This window comes from Neltuma alba, unplaced genomic scaffold, assembly GCF_004799145.2.
Source record: "Neltuma alba isolate B1F8T4 unplaced genomic scaffold, ASM479914v2 tig00012065_pilon, whole genome shotgun sequence".
Classification (NCBI taxonomy): domain Eukaryota; kingdom Viridiplantae; phylum Streptophyta; class Magnoliopsida; order Fabales; family Fabaceae; genus Neltuma; species Neltuma alba.
In genome coordinates this window covers 38,415-52,500 of record NW_021636626.1, presented here as the reverse complement: position 1 = coordinate 52,500, position 14,086 = coordinate 38,415, and the positions used below count along the sequence as shown (strand labels likewise).

Genomic DNA, 14,086 nt, shown 5'->3' with positions numbered 1-14,086 from the left:
AACCATCATGCATTAATGGAGGCCTTACCACGTGGTAGTAACTATCAAACTCTCACCAAATCCCAAATCATGCATCATGCTCAAATCATAATCAAAGAGTAATAATCATTTCACAATTAACCTCATTCAGTAGCATATCTTTCACAATTCCAAAAATTCATTCATCACTAGTCGAAGTCCCACAAGACGGTTTTCCTTTTTATACACAACATACAGTTTGAACATAATTACTACTTAGAGCACAAAACATAAATCTACTCACAATACCACAGAAGCAAGTACTAAGGATTGGAAAGTGGTTACCTCTCGCCTGAGCAAGGAATAACAAACCAACGATGTGGCCCCGTGCACCACCAAGACTCACAACCGGTCTACACAAGCACACAAACACACAACCATCATATATTAGCTTTCAAACTAATAATGTGGCCAAAACAACACTTGGGGACACAAAATTCCTATCTCCCATCAAAACTCTACCCAACTCAAAGGGTATAACTATCAAAACAACACTCCAAAGTCCTCAAAGTCTATTAAAACATCAAGTCTCCTTCCAAGCATCAATTAGAGTTCAAACCTCAAGGACCCACTATAGGAATTCAACCTCCAACATCTCATTTGAGCAATTAAGGTTCCAACAACAAATCTAAACCGATTAAACATCCAATTTAACCCTCCTTAACATAACCCAATTCACAAAACTCAAAATCAATCTCTACATTATCATCCTCAATCCCAAATCATCCAATTCCATACACCCTAACTCCAAAAACTCAAGATTCTTTAAATCCAAGAAAACTACACCGATTAAATACTTAAACTAACCCAATGCAATCAATTAAACCCAAAACAATCGGTCAAAAACCTCAATTCCAACACAACCTAGAAAATCCTAGGGTTTCACCATAAATCCTTATAAATTCCAATCAAGAAGATAGATTAGAGGTTAAAATCACTTACTTGAGGTAATGGATCCTTAGAAATGCCTCCTCCAAGCCAAAAGTTCGAAACCCTAGCAGAGCCTCTCTCTTTACCTCAGATTTTCTAATTTTCCGCACGCTGAACTCCTCCCGCGAATATATAGATTCGCGACCTTTCGCCGCGGCGAACTAATCCCAAGAGGGATTACTCGCTTGAAAACCCGACTTCGCCGCGGCGAAAGCTTCCCGAGAGGAAACTCTCGCTCGCCCAGAAAACATTCACCGCGGCATACCCCTACCTTCGCCGCGGCGAAACCTTCCCGAAAGGGAAGCCTCGCTCACTAGAGTAACTTCGCCGCGGCGTCCCCAAGACTTCGCCGCGACCAAACCTTCCCGAGAAGACACTCCCCTCTGAAACTCCGGTGCGCCGCGGCGAACATACCCTGAGAGGGGTACGTTCACCTATTCCTCCAACAAACCTCAAATTCAACCCAAACACCCAGATCGAGATTAAATCACTAGTCTATCCTCAAAATCAACCCAAAAGAGGCTATTAAAACCCGATAAAAACTTAGGATGTTACAGTAAGCCCAGCAAAAAGCCATGAAACGCACGTTGTCCTTGAAAAATTTTACGCGCTGAGACACTTGATAACTTATTATATTACCTCATGTTCTGAATATAACATCTAAGGTAAAAAAAAAAAATAATATCAAATTTGTAATACAATTTTAGGACGAAGGCAATATATAAAAAGCATAAGTACTTTACAAATTTTGTGTACACAGAATTTTACTACTCATATTTAGGTCTTTCCCGCGCAGTTCATAGGTGGTACGGGCAAGCTGGTGAAATCGTCCTCTCCTTTTATGACTGAATGCTTGTCTCTTTATTCAGCCTTGAATATAGCAGAGGAAAAAAACTAGAACAATGTGGTTTTCGAGATGGATTGTCAGGAATTGCATGGCATTCCGAAGAGGAAAAACTACTGTGGGGGTGAGTGGTATTGTTCTGAGATAGCGCAGAAGTATTTGGATGTCTTATCATCTAAACAAAGCCGGAATGTTTTTTGGATCAGTAGGGTAGGTAACAAGGCTATGAATTGTCTTGCAGCTGAGGCAATAAGGGGTATGGTTCCTGAGGAATGGCCTTTGATGCCACCATCTCCTTTGGTTGCTGTGTTGAATGCTGATTTGGCAGAGTGTTTGAGGGTTTGTGGTATGGATCAAGTTGACTCAACTTAGTTGTTGGTAAGAGGACAGGTATAGGCTAACTGCTTTGCCTGTTTTGTTCTGTTTGTTCCTTTCTTTCTGTTTGTTAGGCTTGTTTCTTTTGTTTTGGTGAGTTGGTGTGTTAGGTTGTATTGTTAAGTTTGTTCCTGAATGTTTTTTCTTTTTTGGGCCTTAAGTGGCTATTTGTGTTTGTATCTTTTTTGTGGTATTAATAAAACTTGATTGTTTTGCTCCAAAAACAAAAAAATTTAAGTCTTTCTCACTATGAAATTTTTTATGCGAGACCTTTTTCCAGTTTTTCCTTTTCTTAATACTTAAATCTAAATTGCCACTATCTTTTAATTATTTATACAAATTTGTAATTCTCTAAAATTAGAACTAAAAATATTTGAATTCACATAAATGTTTGAAATATAGAAATTTTAAAAAAATTAATGTTTATATGATATGATTAATATTTGTTTAAACTCTCAATTTTGATCTTGAATTTTAGTACAAAAATTAAAAGAATTATTATTTTTTTTTTGGAAAGTTAACGAGTTCTCTTGCAGGCCATTCGCAAGTCCACGGGACCCACCTGGGAAGATCTGGCGGCGAATTAGGAACCCGAGAGGTTGCGATCTGGATAGCCTGAGCCGTTTTGGAAGTTTGGGGAGATGGAATCGCCGGGAGAGTGGTTGGAGAAGGCCCTGTTTGATCTGTGTCAGAAGATTGAAACTGGTTTGGGGTTAGGCCTCGATAAAGATATAATTTCAGGCCTTGTTTCTTACTGCGACCTTGCTGATCCTCGTGATGCCAAAGAGTACCTTGATGTAATCCCTCTCCCTCTGTTCCTTTCCCATATTCTACTGATGGATGGTTTAGTTTCCTCTTTAATTTATTGTTCAGCGCAATTTGATTATATTGATTTAATTCTTTGTTTCTCATTACTGGGTATTCTATGGTTAAACAATGTATGATCCATTGCTGAAATCCTTGTGAATGCGATTCTATGGAATTGAGTTCATTAAGTATTTCTGTGACTATCTTACAGTATTTGGGTCCTACAGCGATGAATAAACTCCAAACTGATAGCTTTACCCCGGCAATTGAAATCCAGCTGAATGGGGAAGGAAGTAGACTTTAAGAGGAAAAAACAGTTTCTGAATATCTACTTATGACTTTTTTTTTTTTGTAATTGAACAAGGAATTCTGGGAGTCATGGAATCGGTTAATAATGGTGGGGATTTTTCTGTCGGGACCTGTTCTTCCATAACTGACTGACGACTAGGTGTTCTATCATTTCAAGTGGGATTTTTGTCTTTGTAGGCAAATATTAGCTTGCGCCTTTTCATTTATATATTGCCCGGTGGGCGAACCCTGGTTGCACTGATGCAAGGCACCTTGCGCTGTGCATCTGATCTAAACATGAGCATCTCTATCCTTGTTCAACTTAAGAGTATAACCATACTGTCAATGAACTTGCCCTTGCAATTTAACATTTGAATGGATTTTTTGCAGACCTTAACTTTTAATATTTAACTATTACGTTCATATTAAAGCACTATGTTTAGATAAATTTTTGTAGGGGGTCCGGCATTCTCCCTTAATCAGATAAATGCAGTTGTTAGTTGGCTGTAGACAAGAAAATGCAGGCCTAAATGGTCCAATCCTTTTTTATCTTTGCAGAATATAATCGGTCAAGAAGCAGGCAAAACCGTGATTGAAGAATACTTGCGACGGAGAGCTCAGTCAGAATTAGCAACAAGTCAGATGTTCCTACCTCGAATGCTCCTACCTCTAAGTTACATACCTATGTCAAACCGCCTTCAGTTGAAGCATCTGCCAGTGGAACTAAAAAATCATTGAGAACACCAAAAGCAGTGGCAGTCTCCAGCCATCAGGTGGAACCCAAGCAAGATTTGGTTGCCAAAAATCTGGAAAATCAGATTCCAAGTCTAGGAAGTGAATCAAAAACATCAAATAAGGGAAATCAAGTGAATTCTAAAAAGAAGAAAGCCGGGAAAGCTATTTCACTTGCTGAGGCTGCAAAAGGGTCAATTGTATTTCAGCAGGGAAGACCATGCTCATGCCAAGCACGACGACACAGACTAGTCAGCAATTGTTTATCTTGTGGCAAGATAGTTTGTGAACAGGAAGGAGAGGGACCTTGCTATTTCTGTGGTTCCCTTGTGTTGAAAGAGGGGAGCACATATGCTGGTCTGGAAGAAGGTTTGCCTCCCTTGTCAGAAGCAGAAGCTGCTGCTGAAGCTTTTGCAAAGAGGCTTGTTGATTATGACCGAAACTCTGCAGCTCGAACAACAGTTTATGATGACCAAAGTGACTATTATGAGATTGATGGAAACAGTTGGCTATCGAAGGAGGTATATTTTGTTCACATCTTGTAATTGTCCTCCATCAGTATACCACTTAGTCAGTGGCTGATTTTTTTTTTTTTTCCATTTTTTCTCAGGAAAAAGAACTTTTGAAGAAGAAACAAGAGGAGATGGAGGATGCAGAGCGAGCCAAACGGAGTAAAGTTGTTGTGACTTTTGATCTAGTTGGCCGCAAGGTTTATTTCTTAGTAATATTATCAAAGTTACTGCTTGAATTGTATGCTGCTTGAATTATCTTATGAGTAGGAATCGAAACAAGCGCATCTTTCATTCCATGATTTTATAGATATATCTGACGTTATCTTTCTTGTTTGTTTTACTGGTTTACATTTTTGTGTTTTTTATTTGATGGTTGAATAGTTGACAGTGAAAAGCGTAAGGCTTCTTAGTTTAGATGCTTCCTGTGATTAGCTGCGTGCGAACTTTTATTTGTGGAAGTATTGGATTCATGTGATATTTTACCTCTCCCATTGACGTTGCTTATATATATCTGCCTTTGCATGGTAATTTACAAGCAAACTCGTCTTGTATCTGTCCATATCTTTATTTGGACTCCGTCATCAATCTTGCAGGTTCTTCTGAATGAGGATGAAGCTTCAGGATTACAGTCTGAAAATAGAATACTGCGTCCGCTGGATGAAAGGGAAGTGAACCGGATCAAGCCAAACCCAAATCTTAAGATTCAACCAATATTTATGGACCCGGGCTTAGGTAACAAGTCTGGCAAAGACAGACAACCAAAGAAAGGGTTGAGCAAGGGTCTATGCCTGGAGATCACAGGGAGGGTGCAGCATGATAGCAATGACTTGAAGTATTTTATGATGGAAAGCAAATTGGCAGCAGATTCAAATGGCAACTCTTGACAGGTTCCTTCAGTGAATGGTGGACTGTGCGCTGGAGATGATGGTTAGTGTTCACTGGATCATGAGTGTAGTATAGCATAGCATTCAGCTTTTTGGGATCTAATTCTCTGGCACTACCTTTGCGTCTGAAAATTGAAAATATGCTCTTGTTTTTCCAAAGAAGCAAATGAAATTGACATTTTCAACCTCTTTCTTTTTCCCCATATGCACTTGCCAAATTGCAGAAATTAGTATGAACTTGATATTTTTTCTGATACGCGGGCATGAGAGATAACGCCTAAGATGATTTTCAAATATTGTATTATCTATATTTAAACATGTGAATAAATATAGAATGAGTAAAAATAAAATTACGCTAGATTCCAATAAAATGTATATAAAAAAAAAAAGAACGATAAAACAAAAATGATTACATGTAACACGTGGATGACTTACGAGTAGTAAAGGTGTTAGTAGGTGAAGTATTTTACATTGAAATAGATAATATATTGATGTTGATTATTACTCGGTGTCCTTATTAAAAGAATTTCCATCATATTTTATAATATAATATATTTTGTCTGAAATATTAATTTTTTCGGGTATTATTGCAAACTAATTATAAAATTAATTATTCGTGTATTATTGAAAACTAATTATAAAAAACTTAACTAATTAAACTTTTTTAATTAATGGCTTTTATTCACGATAATTTTGATATTTTACAAGAAATAACTAATTTTTAACTTTATTAACTTATGTGAAGTGATTATTAGGTGGTTATAACTTATAATAAGTATAGGAGAGATTATCACATATAGGACCAAAATTAACTCAACAATTGGGTCCTATATTAAGGACCGGAGGAGTATTGATTATTTCCTGACAGCCTCTTTTAATATTATATAGCATTAGATTCACAATCGTGTATATTGTGAATCTAATACTGCGTGGGATATTAAGTACGCGTAACACAATTTATAACAAAATCACAAAGTTATCCTGAATCTTTTACCAACTATGCCATACTTGGTTGTTATAATAATAGTATAATACTAATGACAACAACAAGAAGAAGTTAACAATAACAAGAATAATAATAAACTTGAAAAATGTCAGCCAAGAATAAAAGCTCGTTAAAACTGTTAAAATGTAGTGAAAATTAATTTTTAGACTCTGAAATGTCAATTTTTAGCTAACATAGCACAAGCCATTTTTTTTTTCCAAAAGAAAATTTAGCTTATTTTTCTCCGAATAAAAAGCACTAAATAGTTAGTTTTCTTGAAAATAAATGGAGGCCATTTTTTGGGGGCTTCGGGCACCATGAAGAGTGAAGACTGTAAAGTAGTTTTCTTTTCTGCCAAAACAGTCAATTTTATTAATACTAAACAAAAAGCAGTTACAAATAGTATTTATATGTTGAGGAACGCAGCTAAAAGAACACCCAACAAAAAGGGGCTTCAAGCATAGACTAACACACAAAAGCGTCCTCTCTTGGATATTGCCATCCAGATTATGTTCAGGGCCAATCATGCTTGGTGTTGGTGCATACCGAACAAAGTATCAGCTAGAGAAGATGATACTTGGAACAAACCATCCCGCAAGATACAAGCACTCAAAGCTCTTAAGTAATTCACCGCTCTGTTACACCTGGTATCGAGTTATGCTGTCTAGTATAGTTGTTAACATAAAAAGTAGTTCGACATTTAATATGATTCTAAATATAAAACTAAATCTACTTTTTTCTTTTATGTATTTATTTTTTTCAATGTAGTCGTTATAATAGTTATACATGTTAAATATTTTATTAATTGATAATTCTAACTAATACATATGATTAATAAAGATATTTTAAGAAGATAATATTATTTATTACAAATAACTAACTTAAAAAACTTTCTTAGTCTACTAAAATTAATCAACACGAGGTAGTATATAATTTTTTACAATCAGTCTCCAAGATGGAGTTATTACTTATTGGCCCCAAATCTATTCACAGCTAGCAAGCCAAGTATTCAACCATAAAACGGGAAGAAGCAGTAACTTAATAATTTTTAGGGTTAATATAATTTTGAGTCCATCAGGTTTATTTTTATTTTGGTTTTAGTCCTTTAAATTTCAAATCATAAGTTTTGATCCCTCAAATTTCTTTTCATTTAAAATATTGGTCCTTATAATTCAATAAAAATATGGACCATTTTGCCCCTAGAGGGACTAAAACCTATGATTTGAAATTTAAGAGACTAAAACCATAACGAGAACAAATTTAATGGACTCAAAATTATATTAGCCCTAATTTTTATTTTTTTTTTGTTAAACTTACAATTTTTTGACAAAAGGAAAACTGAAATCAATATCAATACTAGATTCATGAGTTTTGTTTAGGAATTTGTTTTTGACATAGAACAAAAAATCAAACTTAACCAAAAAACTGATGAACCGACCAGTGGTCCGATGCGGTTTAGGCATCAAACCGGTCAAATCGGTGTGAATATGTGAAAACAGTTAAGGACCGCTTTGAATACTTATGCTGCTATTGGTCCTATTTTTTCAACTCTAAATATCTCAGTCACTATAGATTTCAATAAATTTAGTGATAATTTTGGTATCAATGATTATTAATTTTAGTTATTAATGACTTGTAAAGATCAATTTTTTTATATAATTTTGAGTCCATCAGGTTTATTTTTTATTTTGGGTTTAGTCCTTTAAATTTCAAATCATAAGTTTTGATCCCTCAAATTTCTTTTCATTTAAAATATTGGTCCTTATAATTTAATAAAAATATGGACCATTTTGCCCCTAGAGGGACTAAAACCTATGATTTGAAATTTAAGAGACTAAAACCATAACGAGAACAAATTAATGGACTCAAAATTATATTAGCCCTAATTTTTATTTTTTTTGGTTGTTAAACTTACAATTTTTTGACAAAAGGAAAACTGAAATCAATATCAATACTAGATTCATGAGTTTTGTTTAGGAATTGTTTTTGACATAGAACAAAAAATCAAACTTAACCCAAAAACTGATGAACCGACCAGTGGTCCGATGCGGTTTAGGCATCAAAACGGTCAAATCGGTGTGAATATGTGAAAACAGTTAAGGACCGCTTTGAATACTTATGCTGCTATTGGTCCTATTTTTTCTCATTCAACTCCAAATATCTCAGTCACTATAGATTTCAATTTTAGTGATAATTTTGGTATCAATGATTATTAATTTTAGTTATTAATGACTTGTAAAGATCAAATTTTTTTAATATTATTGTATTTTATTATTTTTATAATCAATATGTTTTCTTACATTTTGTTATTAGTGATTATTAATGTTATTGTGTTTTGTTATTTTTAGTTAAATTATTTTATTTTAATATAATCAGTTTGAGTCCAAATTGACCCAGTGCGGCCAGTTCTTTCTTTTTCTTGGGTTTTTGGCGTTCAATTTCGTTCTTTTTTCATCCTTCTGTTTTTTAATCGTGTTTTTCGTATCATTTTTCCCCGAAGCCCTTTGCCCTGCAAGATTTGCTCTGTGAGTTGTTTTCTTCTTTCGAGTTTCATTAGTTTTGTGAGTTGTCACTCTTCTTTCGAGTTTCATTAGTTTTGTGAGTTGTCACTCTAAGCTATCATCGATTTGTTTCCCACTTCCCAGTTCCCCACCCGTTTCTCTCATTCACATTTCGGGCCACCTATTAGTTTCTATTCATAATGTGTAAAAATTTAAATTTGAAAATTCGTTGGTCTGTTTTGGACGCCGTCTTTTCCATTTCATAACGTGCGGACCCTCCCGCCGATGCGAAGTGCGGGATCAGCATTTGGTTATAGAGCCACCGACTATAGAGGCCCCATATGCTGCGCAGATCCTTTTAGTCTCTGAAGATGCGTCTTCGATTCTGATCTAACACGCTCGCTGATTGGTCTGAGATCAGTAAGAATTCTTCTTTTCTCATTTATATATTGACCATTCTAATGATCGGGACTGCTAAAAGTTGTTCGTTCACCTTTGCCCGGTCTTGTTTTCTTCTGGAATGTTTAGAGAGATGGTGGATTTAATCATCGAAATTGTTTATCTGATCAAACCCAAAACTTCTAACTTCTACCCGACCTTCTTATGGTCTTACTGGAATTTCTGTGTTGTTTGTTTGTAGGTTTTTAACATTAACGAGATGCAGCAAGGGAAATCAGAAGAGATTGTGATCAAGTTTTGTGCTGTAGTTGTTCCTAATTATTAGTTTCGTGCACTTGAGTTGACTCTGGCAAGTCGGTTGTCAGACGAACACGCCATAACGATTTGTTTAGGGATTGAGTGTCTTTTCCTTCAAATATTCACTAGAAACATGTACTTACCCAGCAACGCTTGATTGTTTTGCTTGCGTGTGGTTGATGTTTGAAACTAGGATTTATGCAGATTGTTTTGTCAAGGGCGATCCTCTGATCACTTCTATTTCCTTTTTGCCTGTTTTAAAGTAACATAATTGTGTTCACACAGGATCATCATACCAACTTCGGAATGCAGTAAACACTAGACATTTATGCACTAATATATTCTGCGTCAATTTGCAGCATCTCTGTATAGTTTGGAGGAAAAAAGTTCCATCATCATGGCAACAAAAGTAAAACCAGGAGGCAATAGAAAGAGGATTTCAAGATCAGTTTTCTTCATAGTTGGCTTGTGTGGTTTCTTCTATATATTAGGTGCATGGCAACGGAGTGGTTTTGGGAAGGGAAAAAGGTTATTACAATGTCAATTGCACCAAGGGATTCTCATGAAGCACAAGTCCAATTTGCTTTGGAAAGAGGTGTTCCGGCAATTATTGGTGTTCTTGGAACCATCAAGCTGCCTTTCCCTGCTGGATCTTTTGACATGGCTCATTGTTCTCGCTGTTTAATTCCATGGGGTTCAAATGGTGATGTTTCTGCCTTTTCACTATACAATCTTTCATTTGGCTCAATAGAATCAATTCCATGAGCCACGGGGGCTTTTATGACAGAAAAGTGAACAAAATTTGACAATATGCGTATAATAATGACTTGCCTGATCGAACTGGGGGCTTGCTCTGATTCTAATTTTCCTGTCTTCAATTTGTTCAAAGTGGCCATGAAAAGCCCCAGTAATTTGAGCTAAAGTGGATCCCATGCATTTGTACAGCGTCCAAAATGAGTTGTATTGTTTACCACTTGTGACAGTGTATCTTCTTACACTTTTTTTTTTTTTGTTAAAAAATCTATGGTCTGCCAAGTTGTAATGATTAACAAAGCACGTTCTTATTTGAACATACTGATGTTTTAAAAAGATGCATCATTTTTCTTGTTTTAGTTGACTGTCCATTGTTGCCTTGACAAAGAATCACATGATTTTCCTAACCTTCAATTTTCGGATTTCTTTCCACAGGTGGAATGTACATGATGGAAGTGGACCGAGTTCTTAGACCTGGTGGTTACTGGATACTTTCTGGTCCTCCTATTAACTGGAGGAATAACTACCAAACTTGGCAACGTCCTGAAGGGGAACTTGAGGAGGAGCAAAGGAAGATTGAAGATATTGCTAAACTTCTATGCTGGGAAAAGAAACATGAAAAAGGTGAAATTGCCATCTGGAGAAAAAGATTAAACAATGATGAATGCCCTGAACAAGATACTCCACCTACAAGATGTGAATTTACAAATGCAAATGATGTCTGGTAAAATCTTTTACTTATTCGGTCCTAAATATGGACTCATTTTGTAATGTAATTTACACTACAAAATGGTCTTATATTTAAGACAGAAGAGTACTTCTCTTTTTCGGCCCTTGCTCATTTCTTTCAACTCATAGTTCATCAATTACCTGTCACTTTTGCACCGAATTTGATGTTATGCATCTAGGAAGTATTGGCCTTCCAAATTTTCACGGTCAGCTTAAATTTCCCTACATTTCTTGCTGCTTATTAACAGTGAAGCACAGAACCTGTTAAAAATTTAATACTTTCCCTCTTTTTAGATGTCTCTCACCAGTTCTAGAAAGTAAAATGAAATTTGTAGTTCATTTTTCCTGCCACATTAAATTTAACATTATTGCCACGTAGATGGTATCTTTTGAGACAGCAAGTATTGATCTGGGAAGTTTTCCTGGTGACCAGGGATATTTGGTCCTTCATGATGTAATAAAGTTCTAGTATAATCCCCATCTTTTGGAATTCAGTTTTTTCAACACCTCCCTGAAAGTTTCGCTTCTGTCTAGGTACAAGGAGATGAAAATTGTGTAACTCCTTCTCATGGAGCTAATAACTCATGGAATCCATACCCAAAGAGACTCAACGAAGTTCCTTTCAGAATATCTGGCGGATCCATCCTGGGCATATCTGTGGAGGCATATGAGGATGACAATCGGTCATGGAAGAAGCACGTGAGTGCTTATAAGCGAACTAACAAAATTATCGACTCGGGCAGGTATCACAACATCATGGACATGAATGCTGGTCTAGGAAGCTTTGCTGCTGCCTTGGAATCTCCCAAATTATGGGTTATGAATGTTTTGCCTACAATTGCTGAGAAAGATACCCTAGGTGTTATATTCGAGCGTGGATTGATCGGCATTTATCATGACTGGTAATTTCTGTGACTGTGACATGTTTTTCTCTTGATTTTCTCCTCTGCAAATGTAACTTGTCTTATTGTTGTAAAGTCAAATACAATGCTATATGGAGGACGAGTTGCCTTGTCTTTTCTGTTTGACCATGACTAGCAAACTGTATGACATTTTTGAATTGTGTTGGTTAATCAAATACAGTTGCCTTCTCATATTTAGAGGTCAGAAAGAGCTTTTATTCTATCTAAAAACTCGTGTATCTGTGTCAGGTGTGAAGCATTCTCCACATATCCAAGGACATATGATCTTATCCATGCGGATGGTGTTTTCAGCTTGTACAAGGATAAGTATGTTGTTGTTTTTCTTCTTTTCTTTTTAGTCTCGTTCCCTTTGGAATCTTTACCTTTTTCAGAAGATTTGTTTTCCCATAGAAAGACTGATTTAAATTTTATAAACAGAGACATATATAGACAATGTAATAGACGCAACAAATTTTGAGACCGGCGTGGGAAATTACACAGTCTTTTCCCTGACTCAGATGATCAATGCAGGTGTAGTGCAGAAGACATACTGTTGGAGATGGACCGTATATTGCGGCCTGAAGGGGCAGTAATAATCCGAGATCAAGTGGGGCTCCTAATGCAGGTGAATAGAGTTGCAAAGAGAATGAGATGGAATACCAAAATGGAGGATCATGAGGATGGTCCTCTTGTTTCAGAGAAAGTTTTGTTTGCTGTCAAGAAGTACTGGGTTTCAGGTGACAACGACCCAAGCTCATGATGATACCTTGGAAGGAAGGAAAATAGAAGGTTTGTCATGCAGCGAACTCATCAAGATCTCTATGAATTTCCCCCATTGCCCAGTGTATGTATATCATGAAAGGGCATAGGTGCATCTTTGTTAAATAGAATTGATAGGCATCCTTATTCTTTAGGGTTCATAGATCACAATCATAGCCAGCAGATTTTCTCATTAGGATATTGCTTCTGCATACTTCTCTCCAAAAAAAAAAAAAAAAAAAACCTGTACAGATCTTCAAGGTGATGTTTAGATTTTTAATCTTAGGTCAATGAGGCTGATGTCTAGATTTTGAATTTTCCCACTGGCCACTATGATAGGCATGACCAAGTTTGGTTATCGAATTCACCTTACTTTTTGTTTATTAAAACAATACATTATATTTTTTCAAAAAAAAAAAAACATTTGGTGATCGTCTAAGAATATTAATTATGGTTAAGAACATAAAGTTCTGAAATTAAAAAAAAAAAGGGGCCAGATTTTTTATTGAAATTTTTGAGTTGAAATTAATTATGGTTAAGAACATGAAGTTCTGAAAATAAAACAGACTGAAGTATTATAAATTTTTAATGAAGTTGAGAGATGGTGTTAAGTTTGGCTGTTTGGGAACTTAAGTTTGAAAGGTAAAACTATAGTTTGGGGATCCAATTATCCAAATATGTCAATTTTTTATAAAATCACTTTTTGATCAAAGACCATGCTTTGAAAAAATGTAGCTAAACGTCATGATTTTTGGCAAAATCACTTTTGAATTGAAAATCATGATTTTGAGGTCTAAAACCATGATTTTTCATAAAGAGAAATTTTTTTGCCTTTGAAGGTATAAAACCATGGTTTGTGATATAAAAAATAGATAAATATAAGAGATAAAGTAGATTGGAATCTTATATTTAGAATCAAATTGAATATCTAGTTAGCTTTTATATTAAGGGCGAAAGGTAATATGGGAAAATTAGTTTGCCAATCCTTATAGTTTTACCTGATTTTGAATCAGATCCTTGTAGTTTTTTTCTTTTTATTGAATCCTTATTATATTTTTTGTTTTGATGGAAGTCCTTCTGTTATAAACTGTTAGTTTAGGCTTATTGGCGCGTCTTCTCTTCTTAATTACTCAGCTTCTCTGATCTCTCTTCCTACTCAACTTCCTTCTCACTCCTCCGCCCATTGCGAGCAATCTCTACTCTCTCTCTCTCTCTCTCTCTTCACAATCAACATCTTTCAATTCTTGCCCGCCTTTCCCAACGACACCCACAGCGTCCGCATTCTTTTTTCTCTCTCATCTTCCATTCTTTCTTTCCTTCCTTTCTCTCTACTAGTAGTATCTTCATTTCCTTAATTTAATCATGACGTTG

General features: G+C 35.7%; 1 protein-coding gene and 1 pseudogene across 1 annotated transcript; both read left to right on the top strand.

The window, feature by feature from the left end:
• Nucleotides 1-2,758: 2,758 nt before the first annotated feature.
• Nucleotides 2,759-5,593, top strand: LOC114721752 (activating signal cointegrator 1-like). The gene is given in 5 exon segments (XM_028907601.1): nucleotides 2,759-2,964; nucleotides 3,821-3,892; nucleotides 3,895-4,515; nucleotides 4,605-4,703; nucleotides 5,100-5,593. Coding segments are annotated over 5 exon segments (1,239 nt in total). The 5' UTR covers nucleotides 2,759-2,808; the 3' UTR covers nucleotides 5,391-5,593.
• Nucleotides 5,594-10,067: 4,474 nt separating this feature from the next.
• On the top strand, nucleotides 10,068-13,032 carry LOC114721753 (probable methyltransferase PMT2; annotated as a pseudogene).
• The last annotated feature ends 1,054 nt before the right edge of the window (nucleotides 13,033-14,086 follow it).